Below are 21,480 nucleotides of genomic sequence, written 5' to 3' on the forward strand. Positions count from 1 at the left end.
GATGGACTCAAACTGTGGACGGTGGAGAGGCTTTGTCAAAATATCGGCGAGCTGGTCGCCTGTGGACACATGGGTTACCCGGAAAACACCGTGTTGCACATTCTCTCGAACAAAGTGATAGGCGATGGCGATGTGTTTCATTCGGGAGTGGAATACAGGATTGGAGGAGAGAAAGGTGGCACCCATATTATCACAATATATGGCAGGTTGGTGGATCCGGTGGCGGAGCTCTTTGAGTAGAGATAGGAGCCAGAGAACTTCAGATGCGGTGTCGGCGAGTGCTCGGTACTCAGCTTCCGTGGAGGAACGAGCCACATCTCTTTGCTTTTTGGAGCCCCAAGAGATAGGGGTGGAACCGAGATAAATGATGAACCCGGTTGTGGAGACGTAAGTGTCCCTGTCACCAGCCCAGTCAGCATCGGAAAAGGCATGTAATGTTGTGGATGGGCTGGAAGAAACGACGATGCCCCTGTCGATAGTTCCGACAAGGTACCGAAGCAAGCGTTTGAGAGCAGCCCAGTGAGAAGAGGTGGGATGTTGCATAAATTGGGACAGTCTGTTGACGGCATATGCAACATCGGGACGGGTTAAGCTTAGGTACTGCAAGCTGCCGACGAGACAGCGGTAATCGGTGGGTGAGGGAAGTGGTTCACCATCTGTTTTGAGCAGGGGAGTTGACGCAGAGAGTGGTGTTGTGACTGGTTTGGCATCTTCCATGCCAGCTTTGATGAGTATGTCACTGATATATTTTCTTTGGGATAAAAACAGGCTGCCAGAATGATGTGGGATGACTTCAACACCCAGGAAATATGACAGTGTGCCTAGATCCTTGAGAGAGAAGCGAGCAGCAAGGCGTTGAACAAGTTGGGTGACGGCTGTGTCGGTGTTCCCAGTGACGATAATGTCGTCCACATAGACCAATAAGGCAATAAAGACTGACTCGCTGGAATGGATGAAGAGTGACGCATCTGCAGCAGAAGTGACAAAACCAATTTGGAGTAGAAAGGTGCGAAGTTCAGTGTACCACGCTCTCGGTGCCTGTCAGAGACCATAAAGGGCCTTGTTGAGCCGACATACGTGGTTGGGATGAGATGGATCGACAAAGCCCGGTGGTTGGCATACGTACACCTGCTCAGAAAGGGAACCTTGCAAGAAAGCATTGTTGATGTCGAGTTGACGCAAGCGCCAACCCTTGGAGACAGCCAACGTGAGAATGACTCTGACGGTAACCGGTTTGACCACGGGGCTGAAGGTCTCATGAAAATCCCATCCGGGTCGTTGATGGAACCCCTTTGCGACGAGCCTTGCCTTTAGACGATCAATGGAACCATCGGGAAGATATTTGGTTCGAAATACCCATTTGCTGCCAACCAAGTTTTGTGTGGGGTGGGGTGGAACTAGAGTCCAGGTATTGTTGGCGCAGAGGGCATCATATTCCTTTTGCATGGCTTCTCGCCATGCTCGATCCTTGAGAGCTTGCGTGATAGTTCGCGGTTCAACGGGTGGATGGGGAGTGGCAGAGAGGTTCATCTTGTGGAGGGGTTTGATGATGTTGTTTTTTGGATCGAGTGATAATTCCACGATCCGGGATGATTTGAGTTGGTGGGGGTGTGGATTGTGGTTCTGAGAATGATGATTGAGAGGTAGAGGGAGTGGCGGCTAAGGGACTGGAGATAGGGGAGTTATGTGGGCTGTTAGTAGAGCTTTGTGGGGCTGGAGTTGGGGTAGGTGGGTAACTAGGACATGATGGGTCCGATTGGGAAGGAGAGGGAGGTGGCATGGGAGGTGGTAGGATGGGTAGTGATATGGTGGTCCAATCGGTATGGTGGGCTGAATTTTGTGGGGTTTTTGGTTGTTGCCGAAACGGGAATTCTGTTTCGACAAATTTGACGTGCCGTGAGGTGTAGATTCGTCGGGTTTTCAGGTCCATACAATAGTAGGCATGTTGAGTGGTGGAGTAACCTACAAAAACACAAACAACAGATCTGGATTCCAATTTATGAGCAGTGTATGGTTTTAACCACGGAAAACACAAACAACCAAAACTTTTTAACTTAGCATAATCTGCATTTTGTTTAAAAATAATAGAAAAAGGTGATTGGTTTTGAAGGGTTGGGGTAGGAAGACGGTTGATGAGATATACCGCGGTGAGAAGTGCGTGAGGCCAAAGCTCAAGTGGCATACCAGAGTGTGTTAGTAGGGCCAAACCAGTTTCGACTATGTGACGATGTTTACGTTCAGATATACCGTTGTGTTCGGGAGTATGGGGTGGTGAAGTAAAGTGACTTATTCCGTTTTGACTTAGGAAATTTTGGAGAGCAATAAACTCACCGCCATTATCAGAATAGAAGATTTTGATTTTTGTTTTGAAGTAATTTTCGACAAGTGATCGAAATTTAATAAATGTGTGTTGGACATCGGATTTGCGTTTGAGGGGATAAATCCAAGAATACCGTGTAAAGTGATCAACAAAAACTACATAATATTTGAATCCATCATACGACAATATTGGAGAGGTCCATACATCAGAGAAAATAACTTCTAGAAAATAGTTTGAACAAAGACTGGAATTGTAAAATGGGAGCTTATGACTCTTATTTAATTGACAAGAGGTGCAATCAGATTGCTCGAACGTGGGAGAGCGAATTCGAAGTTGTTGTTGAATTAATTTAAATGTAGCAGTAGATGGATGACCTAAGGCATGGTGCCATAATGGGCTGGAGATGCGGGATGAAGACAGAACTGTAGGAGAGGAGGGCCACACGTACAAGCCGTCTCTGCAAGGCCCATTAAGAAGAATCCTGCCTGTTTTGAGACACTTAACATGAAAAGAATGGGGTAAGAAAACAATAGCACAGTTCTGTTGATTTGAAAGTTGAGAAACAGAAATGATATTTTTGGTCATTTGTGGAACACAAAGAGTATCGGGTAAATTAAACAAAGATGCAGAAGTGCTAAGTGAAAGAGTTCCAGAGTTAGTGATTCGCAAACCTTCGCCACTGCCCATGAATAGTTCGTCCGGGCCATTGTAGGGATAATGGAGGGAGAGTTGGTCGAGGTCAGTGACAACGTGGTGCGTTGCTCCGCTGTCGACGATGTAGTTTTGAGATGTGGATGCAGCGTTGACAGTGTGAGCCTGGGGTGGGGGTGGAGGTGCAGGAGTTCTGGGTAGTGTTGGAGGACGAGCATTTGGATGCTGTTGGCGGAAGAGAGGACAGTAGGCAACGACGTGGCCCGTTTCACGGCACCATTGGCATTTACTAAGAAATGGCCGAGCTTGTGGCGGGGGAACCATGGGAGGAGGGGGAAAATGAGTGGAGGGTGAGCGGTTGGATGGCAGCTGGTGGCGTTGCCGATTGGTGCGTGGACGAGACTGTGCGTTCAGGGCTGTTGCTGGTGCGGCCAAGGTGGTTGCTGCAGAGCGGAGTTCGAGTTCCTTGACAAGGAGCTTTTCGTGAAGATCGTCAATATGGATGGTGGTATCTCGGGCCTTGATCGCATCAACAATGGACTGATAGATACCGTCGAGACCTTGGAGGACAAATGAGACAAGGTCGTCAGCGTCAACCGGTTTTCCGAGCGAAGCGAGCAGGTCGGCAGTCGAAGTGATCGATTGAATGTATTCAGTGATCGACATAGAGCCTTTTGTGGACGAGCGTAGCTTGGTTTTGAGTTGATTAATGTGGCCCTTTGATGGGTTGGCGTAGGTGCGGGCGAGAATATCCCATGCTTCTTTGGAGGTGGTGGCTCGAGTGACTAACGGAGCGACAGAGGCGTCGAGGGTGCCGACCAGAGAACCATAAAGGAGTTTATCCTGACGCATCCAGGAAGTAAACGCCAGGTTGGAGGTGGTGACGTTGTCAGCAGTAAGAGTTGTAGGCGAAGCAGGGTGGTCGCCGTTAAGAAACTTGAAAAGGTCATAACCTGTGAGAGTCGCCTGAATTTGCGACTTCCAGGTTATGTAGTTGGAAGGGGTAAGTTTTATGGCGTTGGTGAGGTGCACAATGACGAACGGACGAGCGCCGTCGTTTGGGTTAGTAATGGTTGTGGAAAACTCAGCAGCCATGGTATAGGATTTTGGAGAAGGGATAGGTTTCCAAGATCAGCGGTTGATACCATATAAGTTGAGAATATACTGTGGAAGTTGTTACTTTCATTAAATTGAGATTTCCTACTTATACACAGTAAATATGACGGTTTCAGAGATTTGCTAAAATCTCTCCATAAAGCCACTAACATAACTTACAGGCCATGTATTCAGCACAAACTAAGGAACAACATTGACTGAGTTTATTTAAATAAATAACATTAAATGAAAAAGGTAAATACGATTAATTTGATTCTCTAACAGAGAGGACCAAGGATTGACGGAGAAGAGAAATCTCCTAGTTTTATATAAAAAATATTACGTACTTACTCTTTCTCTAAACCTAATTTCTCAATATTATCATCAAAGAAGCATTGAATAATTGTGATTGATAATATTTAAAAACTTATTCCTAATCATATATAGAAGATAATTCATCTAAAAAAGAAAATGGTCAATGGTAAGAAGTTGTATATGATATTTCTTACCGATCACCATTATTTTTTATTCAATAGAAGTTATTTTTTTAAATGGTGCCCTTATTTTATGCTATTTATTTATTAAAATTTAAATTAGCTATTGCACAGGTTCTAAATGTCAACCGAGAGGAAAACTAATGGCGCTCTTAGTTTCCAATGTCATTATATTAGCTCTCATTATTTTTGTTTTTCTTCTAAACATTTTGAGTCCGAGAATAGATGACCTTCTTCATCTTCTCGACTAAACCAAACCAAACTCCATCTTCCAAATCGAACAAAGTAAACAAAGGAGGAAGAAAACCTGGATGAAACTAGAATAAAGAAACTCGAACGAAGCTCGAATAAGGAATCTCAAAACTCATACCAACTCATTTCTTTTACTCCCTCATCGCACTTTCGATACATAAATACTTTCCAATAATTTTACAAGTAATTTTATTTTTATTGTTGTTGTTGTTGAGATATTTATGGTTTAATGTTATTATTGTTTTTGACACTTAGGGTTTAATATTGTTATTGTTGTTGTTGTTTGTGTTGTTGTTGGTTTTGTTGTTGTTGTTGGTTTTGTTGTTGTCTTAATTTGTGTATGATTTTTATTTTATTTTTAAAAAGTACATAATTATGGATCGTAGTTGGATAAAAATCAATATATTAAGTCATGAGAATAAGAATTGAGTTCATAACTTTCTTGAATTCCCTGAAATAAACCTTCCCGACAATAGAGGAATTATTTATTGTCCTTGTAAAAAATGAGGGAATATGAAAAAAAACGTGTAAAGGAAGAAATATTCAATCATCTAGGTTGTGATGGAATTTGTCAAAATTATACGACACATGCGTGATATGGTTAAGTGAAAAAAAGAATTGTGTCACATAGAGTTGAAGTTTATGAAGATATGGGTGATCAACTAGAAGATATGACCAATGATATTGGAGAAAATTCTTTTAGTAGAGTCCATGTGTATGATACTTTACATAAAGACAAGGAAGAACCGTTATTTCTGGGGTGAAAATTTGTACATGATTGTCAACTGTGTTAAGAGTGTTTAATTTGAAGGAGAAAAGTGGGTGACCGGATAAAAGTTTCACTGAATTTCTTGAATTATTGAAAGACATGCTCCTAGAAGGTAACACGTTGTTGAACCATAATTATGAGGCCAAGAAGATATTGTGTGTTCAAAGGGTTTAGACTATGTTAAAATACACGCATATCGTAATGATTGTATATTATACATGAAAGAGTATGAAAAATGAATGAGTTCCTGAGGTGTGGAGAGTCGCACTACAAGCTGAAGTAAAATGGTTCTGATGATAATGTTGGTGTGATCAGAAAGGGTAATTGTGCCAAGGTGATGTGATACCTACCAATATGACAGGGTTCAAGAGACTATTTGCTATGTTATTGACAGAAAGAATATTTGATGCCATGCAAACTTGGCTAACTTGCATAGTTGACTAACCGCTTGTGCCAAATCTGGTATAGTGCAAACCATACCATACATCAAACAACCAACTACACTGGCATAAGGAATCTTAGACATACCTTCAACCTCTGAGTCTGTCTTCGAATATCGTTCCAAAGAGAGATTAAAATTATTCTCCAATGGAGTACTCACATGCTTTGCTTTGCTCATGTCAAATCTGCTCAAAACATCTTCAACATAACTTTTTTGATAAAACCATAACTTATTAGCTCCTCTGTCCCTGTGAATTTCAACCCCAAGAATCTTCTTTTTATCACCCAAATCCTTTATATCAAACTCCTTACCTAACTTGGTCTTCAACTCATTTGTATTATGAAAATGGTTGGAAGTAATCAACATATCATCAACATAAAGTAACAGGAAATAAAAGAGCTATCATCAAGGCTTCTCACATAAACACAATAATCATAAACACAACTTCTATAGCCAATCTGGAGCATGTATGAATGATCAGTGAATTTTGATGCACATTATTCTACTATTCTACTTAGGGAACTCTATAATTTATTCTATTATTTTTACTATTTTAGTATATTTTTATGTTTAAGTTTATTTTTGACTTTATTTTCTTTTCGTACTTTATTTTCAGCATAAACAGTTATTTGATACATTGTCACTATTCAGATCATAACTTCAGCTATAGGAGTCGGATTGACGCGTTCTAATATGCGTTGGAAAGCTAAGAGAAAGAAGTAAAAGTTTCATGTTGAAGTAAAAAAAGATTAGGAATGAAGAAGGGTCTAATAATTTGTTTAAGTTCCTAACTTAATTAAAATAGTTAGTTTGGGCCGGTTTTTGTAATTTTCGAGTCGAACCCCATAAGGGCCCGAATTTCCCTTTTATTATATTAGGTCTTTCACTGGTACAAGAATTCGATTCTGAATTTTGATGATACAATATTTCTTAGAAGGTTTCATGGAGAACTAAAGTTCACAAAGTTGATCTATTGTAATCGATTTACGCCGATACGTTGAGGTTTCCTAATTTTCAGTCAAATGTTTTTTCCCTTTCAATATTTTGTTTTGTGTCTTGTATTATTTATTAAAGTTCTATAGAATATATGTTGATTAATTTTGATTGATATATGTTCCATAATCGTGTTTGCTTTATTCGCGTGTGCTTAACTCGTTTGCTTAATTCGGAATATGTTTGCTTAATTTAGAAATTAGGAACACATATCATATATTAGTATCGATACGCTTGTTATTGTTATTGTAATCGAAAAGAGATTAGAGTCCGCTTAGGGCATGAGAATTATTTTAATCATTGATAAGTTAGGAAACCAAACCAATAGATCATCTTATTTCATAATCACTTTTTATAATCACTTTTTATAATCACATTTTATAATCACTTATTCTGAATCGAATCAAAACCCCCTATTTCATTTTCTTATTTGGTTAATTTATCAAGAGTCCTTGCGATATGATACTCGAGTGTCGCTTCCCTAGACCACCATTCTTATTTACTCGTTTTTGCTCCAACGTTCATGCGTTCTGGCATTTTCATGTTCTTGTGTTTCAGCGTTCTTGCTCCAACGTTCTTGCGTTCTTGCGTTCTGACATTTTCATGTTTTAGCATAAAAAAATATCTATTTTTTAAGAAAATCGTCTTAAATTATTCTTATTCTTTATCGATTTATTAGGAAAAAATCAAGGATCGAAAGCCTCTATTTAGAAACTAAAATAGTTGACGCCGTCCTAAAAATCCGAAATTTCTTATTTTTCTATTTTTTTTTCTGTTTTGGTTGTTTCAGAAATTTTCGAAAAAATTCTCAAAATTCTTAATTGACTTTATTAGAATAATTTTCGTGTTTTTTTAATATTTTTTTTATATTTTATTTTAATTATTTTTTCCATATTTTAATTGTTTTTGCTTAATCTGGACATTGTCGATATTTTCCTATTTGTTGTTGCCTTGCTAACCAAAGAACTTTGAGAGAACTTGTTGCCTCTGGTGTTAATTATAATGTTTTGTGTATTGAATATCTTGTTGTTGTTGTACCTTTTGAGTTGAAATCTGGTTTAATACACTTGTTGCCAAGGTTTAATGGTCTTGTAGGTGAGGATCCGCATAGACATCTAAAAGAATTTCAGATTGTGTGTTCTACATCATTGAGACATCAAGGAATTACTAAAGATCAAGTCAATCTTAGAGCATTTCCATTCTCACTACAAGGTGCTGCAAAAGATTAGTTATATTATCTTAAGCCAAATTCTATTACAAGTTGGAATAATATGAAGAAAATCTTCTTAGAAAGATTTTTCCCTGCTTCAAGAGCTTCTTCACTCAGAAAAGAAATATATGGTATTAGACAAGTTGACATGGAATCATTTGCCGAATACTAGGAGAGATTCAAGCCGTTAGTGTCGAGTTGTCCTCACCATCATATTTCTGAACAATTGCTAATACAATATTTTTATGAGGATTGCTACCAATTAAAAGAAACATTTTAGATGATGCTAGTGGTGGAGCAGTTGTTGATAAGACTACAGCTGCTGCCAAATCCTTGATTGAGAACATGTCACTTAACTTCCAACAGTTCACAACAAGGTATAATTTTGTGGTCCAAGCAAAATGTGTGAATGATATTCAGGTTTCTTCTTCCAACAAAGCTCTAGAAATCAGAGTTCATGAGCTTGCCTCTTTAGTGAAACAATTGATACTACCCTTGCCACTTCCACCACAAAACCCTCCCCAAGTAACCAGCTCTACATCTTCTGGACCTTCACTTGAGGATCATGTCAAGCAAATGATTGTAAATGATCTTCAGTTTCAATAGCAAATAGATTCTAGTATTCAGACTTTACAAACACAAATTGGACATCTTGCCACTTCAATGAATATCATGCAACAAGCTCAAGGATTGAACCAACTACCTGCTCAAACAGTAGTGAATCCAAAAGGCCCCAATGTGAGTGCAATTTCCTTGAGATCCAAAAAAGTTGCAGAACCAGCCTAAAAATAAAATAAAATAATTATTAGTGCAACATTTGAACCTTCGGTTGTTGTTGATGCTGAAAAAGAGTATGTACCACTAATCACTTTCGCACAAAGAGTTATGAAAAATAAGAAAATTGATGAGGAAGATAAAGAGAAAGAGAGAGAGAGAGAGAGAGAGAGAGAGAGAGAGAGAGAGATTTTGGATGTATTCAGAATGGTGACAGTGAACATTCCACTACTTGATGTGATTAAGCAGGTCCCGAAATATGCAAATTTTTTGAAGGATTTGTGCACACACAAGAGGAGGCGTATCGAAAATGAGAGAGTGAATTTGGGACGAAATGTTTCATCCCTTATTCAGTCTAACACTTCACTTACCAGTTCAGCCCTCACTCAGGACATGCCATGCCACAAAAGCATCAAGAGTCTTTAAGAGAAATTGCTAACTCAAAGTATCGAATGCTTTAGAGATATCAATGTCCAGAGTCACATTTCCACCATAACTTTTATTGTTTAGAAGACTAATAGCTTCAAAGGTGAGAGAAATGTTATCTTTAATGCTTCTACCATTGAAAAATCCTTTTTGCCCAAGAGATTTCAAAGAAGAAAGGAGAGTAGCAATTCTGTCAGCTAAAATTTTAAAATTTTAATGATTATTTTATGCTTGAAGTTAGCCGGGGAAATAGGTCTGAAATGATTGATGTTGTCAGCTTCAATGGTTTTAAGGATTAGCACAATAGTATCAGAGTTAAAATAAGGAAGGATCCAGTCTGGTAAAAAGAACTGAGTGATGGAATTGATGACATCAGTCTTGATTATCTCTCAATAGTGTTGATAAAAGAAGACCTCAAATCCACCACAACCTAGAGCAGATTCACTATTAAGGCTCATGACTGAACTATGAATTTCCATCTCTGAAGGGACATTAGTTAGCATAACATTAGTATGACCATTGATTAGCCTATGAATGGTTTCATCTATCAATCCATTAACCTACAAAATAGTAGAATTGTTAAAAAGCTTTTTAAAATGCTCATCTATATAATTTTCCTATATTGTTTTAGCAGTCACCACAACATTGTCAATTTTCAAAGAAGAAATGAGTTTAGTTTTTCTTCTGATTTTTGCATAAGTGTGAAAAAATTGGCATTTCTATCACCAAGCGAATTCCAATCCATCTAGATTTATCATTCTGAAAAAAATTCTTCCACATTGAGGGCAACCTTAAGATCAACTTGGGCCTTTTACTCTTTTTCCTGCAAAAAGTCAGTTAAATCAGTTCTATTAATTTCAAGTTGAATGTTAGTGATGACCTTTTTGGCATCAAAAACATTGGTATGCATATTTCTAAATTTAGTTTTGTTCCAAACCTTTAAATTAGTTTTAAGAATTCTTAACTTTTTGTCAAGAATGTATATAGGGAAACCAGATATATTAGTCAGCTAAGTATTCTTTATGATATCAATGCAATCCTCATTCAAAGGCTACGTTTTGAGGAATTTGAATTGGGAAATAAACTTGACCTCATCAAAATCACAAGTTAATGAGATAGGATAATTATCAGATTTTACAAGGTTCAAGCGACTGTTTGTTGATGTTATTAACGAAAAGATATTTGATGGCATGTACATTTGACTAAACGCTTGTGCAAAATCTAGTCTAGTACAAACCATATTGTGCATCAAACAACCAACTGCATTGGCATAAAGAATCTTAGACATACCTTCAATCTCTGAATCTGTCTTTGAACATTGTTCCAAAGAGAGATTAAAATTATTCTCCAATGGAGTACTCACATGCTTTGCTTTGCTCATGTCAAATCTGCTCAAAACATCTTCAACATAACTTTTTTGATAAAACCATAACTTATTAACTCCTCTGTCCTTGTGAATTTCAATCACAGGAATCTTTTTTTCATCACCCAGATCCTTTATATCAAACTCCTTACCTATCTTGGTCTTCAATTCATTTGTATAATGTAAATGGTTGGAAATAATCAACATATCATCAACATAAAGTAACAGGAAATAAAAGAGCCATCATCAAGGCTCCTCACATAAATACAATAATCATAAACACAACTTCTATAGCCAATCTGGAGCATGTATGAATGATCAGTGCATTTTGATGCACATTATTCTACTATTCTACTTAGGGAACTCTCTAATTTATTCTATTATTTTTACTATTTTAGTATGTTTTTATATTTAAGTTTATTTTTGGCTTTATTTTCTTTTCGTACTTTATTTTCAGCACAAACAGTAATTTGATACCTTGTCACTATTCAGATCATAACTTGAGCTATAGGAATGGGATTGACGCATTCTAATATGCGTTGGAAAGTTAAGAGAAATAACTAAAAGTTTAACATTGAAGTCAAAAGTAGATTAGAAATTAAGAAGGGTCTAATAATTTGTTTGGGTAGGTTTTTGTAATTTTCGGGTCGAATCCCATAAAGGTCCGAATTTCCCTTTTATTATATTAGGTATTTCACTGGTACAGGAATTCGATTCTGAATTTTGATGATACAATATTTCTTAGAAGATTTCATGGAGAACTAAAGTTCACAATGTTGATCTACTGTAATCGATTTACGCTGATACTTTAAGGTTTCCTAATTTTCATTCAAATGTCTTTTCCCTTTCAATATTTTGTTTTGTGTCTTGTATGATTTATTAAAGTTCTATAGAATATGTGTTGATTAATTTCGATTGATATATGTTCCATGATCGCGTTTGCTTTATTCGTGTGTGCTTGACTCGTTTGCTTAATTCGGAATATGTATGCTTAATTCAGAAATTAGGAACACATATCATATATTAGTATCGATACGCTTGTTATTGTTATTGTAATCGAAAAGGGATTAGAATCCGCTTAGGGCATGAAAATTATATTAATCAATGATAAGTTAGGAAACCAAACCAATAGATCAGCTTATTTCATAATCACTTTTTATAATCACTTTTTATAATCACAGTTTATAATCACTTATTCTTAATCGAATCAAAATCCCCTATTTCATTTTCTTATTTGGTTAATTTATCAAGAGTCCTTGCGATATGATACTCGAGCGTCGCTTCCCTAGACTACTGTTCTTAATTACTCGTTTTTGCTCCAACGTTCTTGCGTTCTGGCATTTTCATGTTCTTGCGTTTCAGCGTTCTTACTCCAACGTTCTTGCTTTCTGGCATTTTCATGTTTTAGCATAAAAAAATATCTATTTTTTAAGAAAATCGTCTTAAATTATTCCTATTCTTTGTCGATTCATTAGGAAACAATCAAGGATCGAAAGCCTCTATTTAGAAACTAAATAGTGGACGACGTCCTAAAGATCCGAAATTTCTTATTTTTCTAATTTTTTTTTTCTGTTTTGGTTGTTTAAGAAATTTTCGAAAAAATTCTCAAAATTCTTAATTGACTTTATTAGATTAATTTTCGTGTTTTTTTTATTTTTTAATATTTTATGTTAATTATTTTTTCCATATTTTAATTATTTTTGCTTAATATGGACATTGTCGATATTTTCCTATTTGTTGTTGCATTGATGACCAAAGAACTCTGAGAGAACTTGTTACCTCTGATGTTAATTATAATGCTTTGTGTATTGAATATCTTGTTGTTATTGTACCTTTTGAATTAAAATCTGGTTTAATACACTTGTTGCCAAGGTTTAATGGTCTTATAGGTGAGGATCCACATAGACATCTAAAAGAATTTCAGATTGTGTGTTCTACACCATTAAGACCTCAAGGAATTACTGAAGATCATGTCAATCTTAGAGCATTTCCATTCTCACTACAAGGTGCTGCAAAAGATTAGTTATATTATCTTGAGCCAAATTTTATTACAAGTTGGAATAATATGAAGAAAAGCTTCTTAGAAGGATTTTTCCCTGCTTCAAGAGCTTCTTCACTCAAAAAAGAAATATGTGGTATTAGACGAGTTGACATGGAATCATTACCTGAATACTGGGAGAGATTCAAGAAGTTAGTGTCGAGTTGTCCTCCCCACCAGATTTCTGAACAATTGCTAATACAATACTTTTATGAGGGATTGCTACCTCACTACGCCAAAAACTGGAATAGACAGCGCCCCTTAGAGGGCGCTTTATTACAAAAGCGCACTCTAAAGTGAAGAGAAAAAATAAGGAGCATACTATTGGAATAGACAGCGCACTTTAGAGGGCGCTTTTGTAACAAAGTGCACTCTAAAGTGAAGCGAAAAAATAATGAGGAAATGGAGGGACACCAATAGAGGACGCTTTATTGAAAGCGCCCTCTAAGGGTAACCTTAGAGGGCGCTTTTTAAAAAGCGCTCTCTATGTCCATGTACATTTCCAGTTTATAAGGCGCTTTTGGAAAGCCTAGAGAGCGCTTTTAGAAGCGCCCTCTTAGGCCCCCTTTAGAGGGCGCTTTTGTAACAAAGCGCCCTCTAAAGTGAAGCCAAAAAAAAAATAATGAGGAAATGGAGGGACAACAATAGAGGGCGCTTTAGTGAAAGCGCCCTCTAAGGTTACCCTTAGAGGGCGCTTTTAAAAAAGCGCTCTCTAAGTCCATGTACATTTCCAGTTTAGAAGGCGCTTTTGGAAAGCCTTAGAGAGCGCTTTCAGAAGCGCCCTCTTAGGCCCCCTTTAGAGGGCGCTTTTTTTACAAAAGCGCCCTCTAAGGTCCCCTTTAGTAAACATTAAAATTATAACATATACTGCATGTCTCTTTATTTTCCCTCTCTATAAGCTATTTCGTTTACGTAACTGGGTTTTCTCTCTACTGCGATTACTCTCTACTGCGATTACTCTCGTCCTCCGTTCGTTCTCCCTCCCTCACCGTCATCGTCGCCGTCGCCTTTTTCTGCTGCTGCGTTCACGTTCACTGAGTTATCTGCGTCCACCGTCACTGTTCACTTTCTTCTCCATCGTTACCGTCACCTTGAAGGTATTTCTCTTCTCCATCGTTACCGTTCACTTTCTTCATGTGTTTGATTAGGGCATTTTCTAAACTTAGTTTTACATTTTGTGCATTATGTTGATTAATGTTGTTTAGGGCAAACTGAGTTTTTTATTTCTGATTGAAAACTGATATCATTTGAAGTGTGTTTGAGCTTGTGCTTGGAAGTTTGATGATTATGGATGCAAGTTTGTTCATGTTCCAAACACCATAAGTTTGCATTGGTCTTTTGCATGCAGTAGGTGTGTGTGAGTTTGTATTCAATAATGATAAAAAAAAAGAGTTTAGATTGTTGTAACATGAGAGAAATGGAAGGTATATGAATGTGTTCACGTATTGAATCAGTGTCTTACTTGGGTCTTATTGAATCATTTCTATATTACAGATAAAATGGCTAACCAAGACGATACCCATGACGCGAATGGATCACGTAACAATGTTGAAAAAGAAATCAAACGAGGATTGACTGTTATGAAGTCAATCATTCGTGCAAGAGACAAGGGTGTAAAATTTGAAGTACATTGGAGTGCTGAAGACCAACTAATTGAGCCTAACGGTTCAATGTTGGCAAGTTACATTGGTTTCCTTGTTCGACAACATATTCCGATTACATGTGATAATTGGAGAAGTCCGGACTTGAAGGTTGGCAAAGAAAAAATATGGTCGGAGATACAGGTACTTACCATATATTGTTATATGTTTCTTTTGTTGACTATTTGTCGACCATATATTGTTATAATATTACTTTATAATAACACACTCCATGTGTATGTTTTTTAGAGATCCTTTCACATCGATGAAAGCCGGCAAAAATATTGTATTCAATTGGCCGGAAAAAGACTCCGAGGATTTCGATCCTTTTTGTCCAACAAATTTCTCAAGGATGAGGAAGGAAAATTTGTTGAAGCAGAACGGCCAATGAAGTATGCCGAGATTATTTCAGCCGATGAATGGGATAACTTTGTCGCCAAACGAAGAAACGAAAAATTCCATGTAATGTCTATTAATTATGGTATTATACAATTGTTAAGTTACTTGGTTCTAATATGCCTTAAACTTTTTTATCCAGGAAGTAAGCGACAAAAATCGGAAAAGGGCATCAAAACCCGCGTATCCGTACAAAAAAGGGCGTACGGGATATGCACGGTTACAACAAAGAATTGTGAGTATATTCAAATGCTATGAGCTTATACATTGTCACAATATGTTATAATTGATGATCTTATAATCTAATTCAATGTGTAGCTAGCCGAGGAGAAAAGTGACGCAACATCTCTTCCGGAGCACGTATTATGGAAGGTTGCTCGGGTTGGGAAGGATGGGACTGTCGTTGAAGCGGTCCAAAATGTTTATGACGAATGTGTAAGTATATGTAACATTATTTATTTAATTATATCGAAAATTTTGTTAGACATATAATTCATTTTTAATCTCCTCTAATAATATTTCAGGAGACTTTATCCTAAACCTTACCTTCAACCGAGGTCCAGGATTGCAGGAGCGTACTTAGTCGAGTACTAAATGTTCCTGAGTATTCCGGTCGTGTGAGGGGTAAGGGTTTTGGTGTGACTCCGTCGTCATTTTATAAAAAACCAAAAATAAAAAATCCTACCAACAAAGAGGTGATGGAGACCTTGGCGGAGTTAAGGGCACAAGTACTCCAACTGCAAAACGAGAATGCAAGGTATAGAGAGGAAATGTGCGCTTCCGAGGCAAAAGATACTAGTGACCGAGCTAGTATCAATTGTCAATCGAAATTTCCCGAGGTAATTATATATGTTATTATGAAATTAAAATAGCACTTTTTTACTTGACACATATACACGTTAACAATAACATTTATTATTGGTTTAGGGCATTTCACCTTGTCAGCTGTATCTATCGTCACCAACTTATCGCATAGTTGGCAAGGGAAAAGTGCACAATACTTCGGGTGAATTACTTCACCATAATCCCCTCCCGGTGGGATATATGAAAGTTTCGGTTGACCTTGTATTAGATACGAACGCCCTTCTACCATTACCTGACGTTGTTTCAGAGACAACGTTGATGCGAGATGCAGTCGGATCCTTTGTTGGTTGGCCGTCAGATCTAATTTTCCCTGATGCCGAGGTATATATGTTCTAAATGATTATGAATATTTAGTATTCACATTTCAATTCAGCTACAATTATGATATTTAATCAATCCTTATTACATGGTAATGTTAGACTCCTACAAGACCCACACATAAAGTTGGTAAAGGGATTTCAAGACGCATCGAGTCGGTTGCATCTCAAAAAGAGGTACAAATATATATACCCATTGAATTATATACGCAACGATTCTGTTGCATCACAAAAAGTCATGATTTATTTTATATGAATTTTTAGGTTCCCGGTCGAAAGTTGAAAAGCGCTGCTAAGGATATTCCAACGACGTCCGGGACAAAATCTCAAATTATGATGCGTCTTGAGAAAATGGTGGATGAGTCCGATATTATGCACGGGGCCATTCGTAGTATAGATTTTGATGAAGGTGTTTTCGGAGCTGCTCATTTCGAAATAATTGCAAAGGAGGACATGCAACAACTTTTTGAACACGACGAATTGGGCATCGCTGTCATTCATACATACATATGGTACTCCGATCAATCTATAATTTACTTAGTTGAACAATTTATTTACACATTTCAATGAGTAGTCTAATGTTTATTATGTTTCTATTTAAGGTATATGTATGTAACATTGATGCGGGGAACTGAATTGTGTAACCGTTTCAATTTTATTGCTGCTTCCCGTATCAACGCAACGTTAATAACGAAAAATCCAACATCCGTAAAGAATGATCTAGTCGATAGATTCATGGCGGCCGGCGATAATACTACACCCAGTTTGTATTTTTTACCGTTTAATTCTGGCAACGGGTTAGATTTTCTTTCTAATAATTTCATTCTAATCTATGTATATCTTTTACGTAGAAAATTTTCATTCATCTAAATTTTTGTTTTATTTTACAGTGATCACTGGGTGTTGGTTGCTATGGATCTTTCAAGACTAATAGTGTATTATCTCGATTCGTTATCGGGTGATTGGAGTAAATATCCGAGTATGAAGAAGACGGTTGACGCGTAAGTGAAATTCCCCTAAATATTCGTGTGTATTTGTATATTTAATTATGTCTGTCAGATTGATCTCAATATACGTTTTTATTTTGTTAGGGCAATAATAAAATTTAGATCGAAAAAGAATTATCGTAATAGGAAGGACATTACCTGGGTCAGAGTTCAGGTATATATTAAGTATCTTATTTTTGCTTATAATAGTGTTTGTTTTTTTGCTTATAATAGTGTTTGTAAGAAATTAACTATATATATTGTTTGTTTTTCTGTGTAGTGTCCTCAGCAAAATAATTCGGTCGATTGCGGATTTTTTGTATTGAGATTTATGAGAGATATCATTGCGTTGAATCGTATAGACATCCCAAAAATGGTATGGAATAATAACTTAGGGTTTATTTTAATATTATCGGATATTTCATCTAATTTGTTACTAAATCATGAATATGTTTTATTCTCTTAATTGTAGTACTTTGAGGAATACAAATCTTACTCAAGAGCTCATTTGGATGAAATGAAGGATGAATTGTGTCAATTCATTGTTGATCAAAGAATCATATAGCTAGGTTGTATATTGTTGTACATATATGTATGGAATGTTGTTGTTGTATGCTGTTGTTGTATATATGTTGTATATTGTTGTTGTACTTTTACTAAATCATGAATATGTTGTTGTATATTGTTGATCAAAGAATCATATATTAATGTTGTATATATGGAGGATTAATGTTGTATATAAATGGATTCATGTTGTATATATCAATGGATTAATGGTGTATAACATTGGATTAAAGGATGAAATCAATATGAATTTTACACTTTTGCAGCATGCGAACAGGTTACCAATTAAATATCCACTGTTTTTCAAACAAATTTTTTTAAAATAACTAACACTTTAGAGGGCGCTTTGTCCAGAAAGCGCCCTCTAAACACTTTACATTGACAACTTTAGAGGGCGTTTTTTCCTGAAAGCGCCCTCTAAACACTTTACATTGACAACTTTAGAGGGCGCTTTTTCCTGAAAGCGCCCTCTAAACACTTTACATTGACAACTTTAGAGGGCGCTTTTTCCAGAAAGCGCCCTCTAAGGTGTCCCTTTATGGACCACTCCAGAGGGCGCTTTTTTCTGAAAGCGCACTATAATGTGGCCACTTTAGACAGCGCTTTCTCCAGGAAAACAAAGCGCTGTCTTTACCTATGCCAGCGCCACTTTAGAGGGCGCTTAAAAGCGCTGTTATAGGCCAAAATAAGCGCCCTCTTTTCCCTTATTTGGCATAGTGCCTATTGAAAGAAACATTTTATATGATGCCAGTGGTTGAGCCCTTGTTGATAAGACTACAGCTGCTGCCAAATCCTTAATTAAGAACATGTCACTTAACTTCCAACAGTTCACAACAAGGGATAATTTTGTGGTTCAAGCAAAATGTGTGAATGATATTCAGGTTTCTTCTTCCAACAAAGCTCTAGAAATCAGAGTTGATGAGCTTGCCTCTTTAGTGAAACAATTGATGTTACCCTTGCCACTGCCACCACAAAACCCTTCCCAAGTAACCACCCCTACACCTTCTGGACCTTCACTTGAGAATCTTGTTAAGCAAATGACTGTAAATAATCTTCAGTTTCAATAGCGAACATATTCTAGTATTCAGACTTTACAAACACAAATTGGACATCTTGCCACTTCAATGAATGCCATGCAACAAGCTCAAGGATTGAACCAACTACCTGCTCAAACAGTAATGAATCCAAAATGCCCCAATGTGAGTGCAATTTCCTTAAGATCCGAAAAAGTTACAGAACCAGCCTAAAAATAAAATAAAATAATTGTTAATGCAACATCTGAACCTTATGTTGTTGTTGAGGCTGAAAAAGAGTATGTACCACCAATCATTTTTTACAAAGAGTTATGAAAAATAAGAAAATTGACGAGGAAGACAAAGAGAGAGAGAGATTTTGAATGTATTCAGAATGGTGACTGTGAACATTCGACTACTTGATGTGTTTAAGCAGGTCCCGAAATATATAAAAAATTTGAAGGATTTGTGCACACACAAGAGGAGGCTTATAAAAAATGAGAGAGTGAATTTGGGATGAAATATTTCATCCCTTATTTAGCCTAACACTTCACTTATCAATTCATCCCTCACTCAGGACATGCAATGCCACAAAAGCATCAAGAATCTTTAAGAGAAATTGCTAACTCAAAGTATCAAATGCATTAGAGATATCAATTTTCAGAGCCACATTTCCACCATATTGTTTTTTATGCTTCTATCATTGAAAAATCCTTTTTGCCTAGGAGATTTCAAAGAAGAAAGGATAGTAGCAATTCGGTCAGCTAAAATTTTAGTGATTATTTTGTGCTTGAAGTTAGCTAGGGAAATAGGTGTGAAATGATTGATGTTGTCAGCTTTGATGGTTTTAGGGATTATGACAATTGTATTAGAGTTAAAATGAGGAAGAACTCAGTCGGTAAAAAGAACTGAGTGATGGAATTGATGACATCATTATTGATTATCTTCCAATAATGTTGATAAAAGAAGGCCTCAAATCCACCACAACTTAGAGGAGACCACTGTTAAGGTTCATGACTGAACTATGAATTTCCATCTCTGAAGGGACATTAGTTAGCATAACATTAGTATGACCATTGATCAGCCTATGAATGGTTTCATCTATCAATCCATTATCCTACGAAATAGTAGAATTATTAAAAAGCTTTTTAAAATGCTCATCTATATAATTTAATAACAAAGTGGTGGAAGAGATGCAATATGAAGAAATTTTAAGAGTCATATTATTTTAATACGACTCCCATTTTAATAGTCAAATTATTTTAATATTACTTCCACTACTAAAAAAATTAACATTTTCATACAAAATTTGGGGAGGAACAAATTTCATCTCAAATGATATAGAATTATGTAAAGACTTTGAGACAAAATTTAAACAAATTATAGAATTATTGTATATTTTATATTTTTTTGAAATCTCATCTCAAATCTGTGTGATGTATATTGAGACAGATTTATATTATATTTTAATTACTTTAATCTTTAAATGGATTTTTAGACAAAAATACACAATTTTTTTTTACTACTTTTTAAAGTTCCGTGTGAAATATTGTAACGAATTTCATTTATGTATAGACTTTCAGATATATTTTAAACATAATAATAGTTGTTATAAATTTTATTTTAAGAAATATTTTTATAATAATATTTTGAAATGTTTTACTTTTATAAATATTTTTTATATGTAAATCTTCATGGAAAGTTGTGAAAATATTAATTACATTCACAAATATTTAAAAGTCAAATAATATATAGGAGTTAAAAATTCTTCTTATATTAGAAATTTACCTTAAAGTTGTCATCCTATAATGAAGGCTAGAGATAGTATATTGAATAAGAAATAAATATGATAATTTGTTACCTAAAGAAAAACTTTTTAAAAAAACTTGGTAAGGAAAAACTTTAAATTTTATTAGAGACTATAATAATATATATTAATGTCATTTTCATATTTATGCTATAAAACCATCCCTCATGTCTCTCTATTGAGCATTGAAAATTATTTAACCAGTAAGAGTTATCTAGATCAATTAAAAGATGGGTGAGGGAAGAGGCAGTGTAGGTAGCACAAGCGTTATTACAATGATTCTATTGTTTATGTTTGTGTTTCATCCTAATCTGATTCATGCAGAAACGTTCACCGTTGGTGATGCCAAAGGTTGGTCCTTTGGTGTTCAAAACTGGCCTACAGGAAAAACTTTCAAAGCAGGAGATACACTTGGTAAGCAACTAAGCATCCCCTATTGTTTTTTATTATATAGTATAAAAATGAACGTAAACTAAAACATGTTTTGTTTTCTACATGCATGCAGTATTTAATTACGTTCCTCCCATGCACAACGTGGTGAAAGTGAACGAGACTAATTTCAATTCATGTGTGGCTCAACCTCTAAGTGGATCAGTAATTTTTAAATCTGGAGCGGATAAAATTACACTTGTTAAGGGATCCAACTTCTTCTTATGTGGTGTTGGCACTCACTGTGGTGCTGGAATGAAAATTGCAGTTAATGCTAAATAAACTCTTAATTTATGTGTTCTATTCTTTAATAAAATTTACAATAATCTATAAACAAGTGATTGTTCCATTAATCTATAAACAAGTGATTGTTTCATGTTTGTCTTGATTTTAAAATTTTATTTTTAATCCTCTAGTTTTTAAGGGGAATGAGCTCTAATAATCTAGAGTTCGTCTTGAGAGGGCATATATCTGGTCAAGCATTATTCTCACCATTAATTAAATTTGGTATTTCTCGAACTTTCGTTCTTTAGTAAGCAAATGACTGTAAATAATCTTCAGTTTCAATAGCGAACATATTCTAGTATTCAGACTTTACAAACACAAATTAGACATCTTGTCACTTCAATAAATACCA

General features: G+C 36.0%; 1 protein-coding gene across 1 annotated transcript; it reads left to right on the top strand.

Moving 5' to 3' along the window:
• Nucleotides 1-20,595: 20,595 nt before the first annotated feature.
• LOC127106281 (basic blue protein) lies at nucleotides 20,596-21,125 on the top strand. Its single transcript, XM_051043588.1, has 2 exons — nucleotides 20,596-20,828; nucleotides 20,920-21,125. The coding sequence occupies exons 1-2, from the start codon at nucleotides 20,645-20,647 to the stop codon at nucleotides 21,123-21,125; spliced, it is 390 nt and encodes a 129-aa protein (XP_050899545.1). The 5' UTR covers nucleotides 20,596-20,644.
• Nucleotides 21,126-21,480: the final 355 nt, after the last annotated feature.

Source organism: Lathyrus oleraceus, chromosome 1 (genome assembly GCF_024323335.1).
Source record: "Lathyrus oleraceus cultivar Zhongwan6 chromosome 1, CAAS_Psat_ZW6_1.0, whole genome shotgun sequence".
Classification (NCBI taxonomy): domain Eukaryota; kingdom Viridiplantae; phylum Streptophyta; class Magnoliopsida; order Fabales; family Fabaceae; genus Lathyrus; species Lathyrus oleraceus.

Bases quoted from the DNA above. Each gene is read 5' to 3' on its own strand.
- LOC127106281 (XM_051043588.1), top strand. From the start codon at position 20,645: ATGGGTGAGGGAAGAGGCAGTGTAGGTAGCACAAGCGTTATTACAATG. The intron at 20,829-20,919 runs GTAAGCAACTAA...ACATGCATGCAG, and splicing joins CAAAGCAGGAGATACACTTG to TATTTAATTACGTTCCTCCC.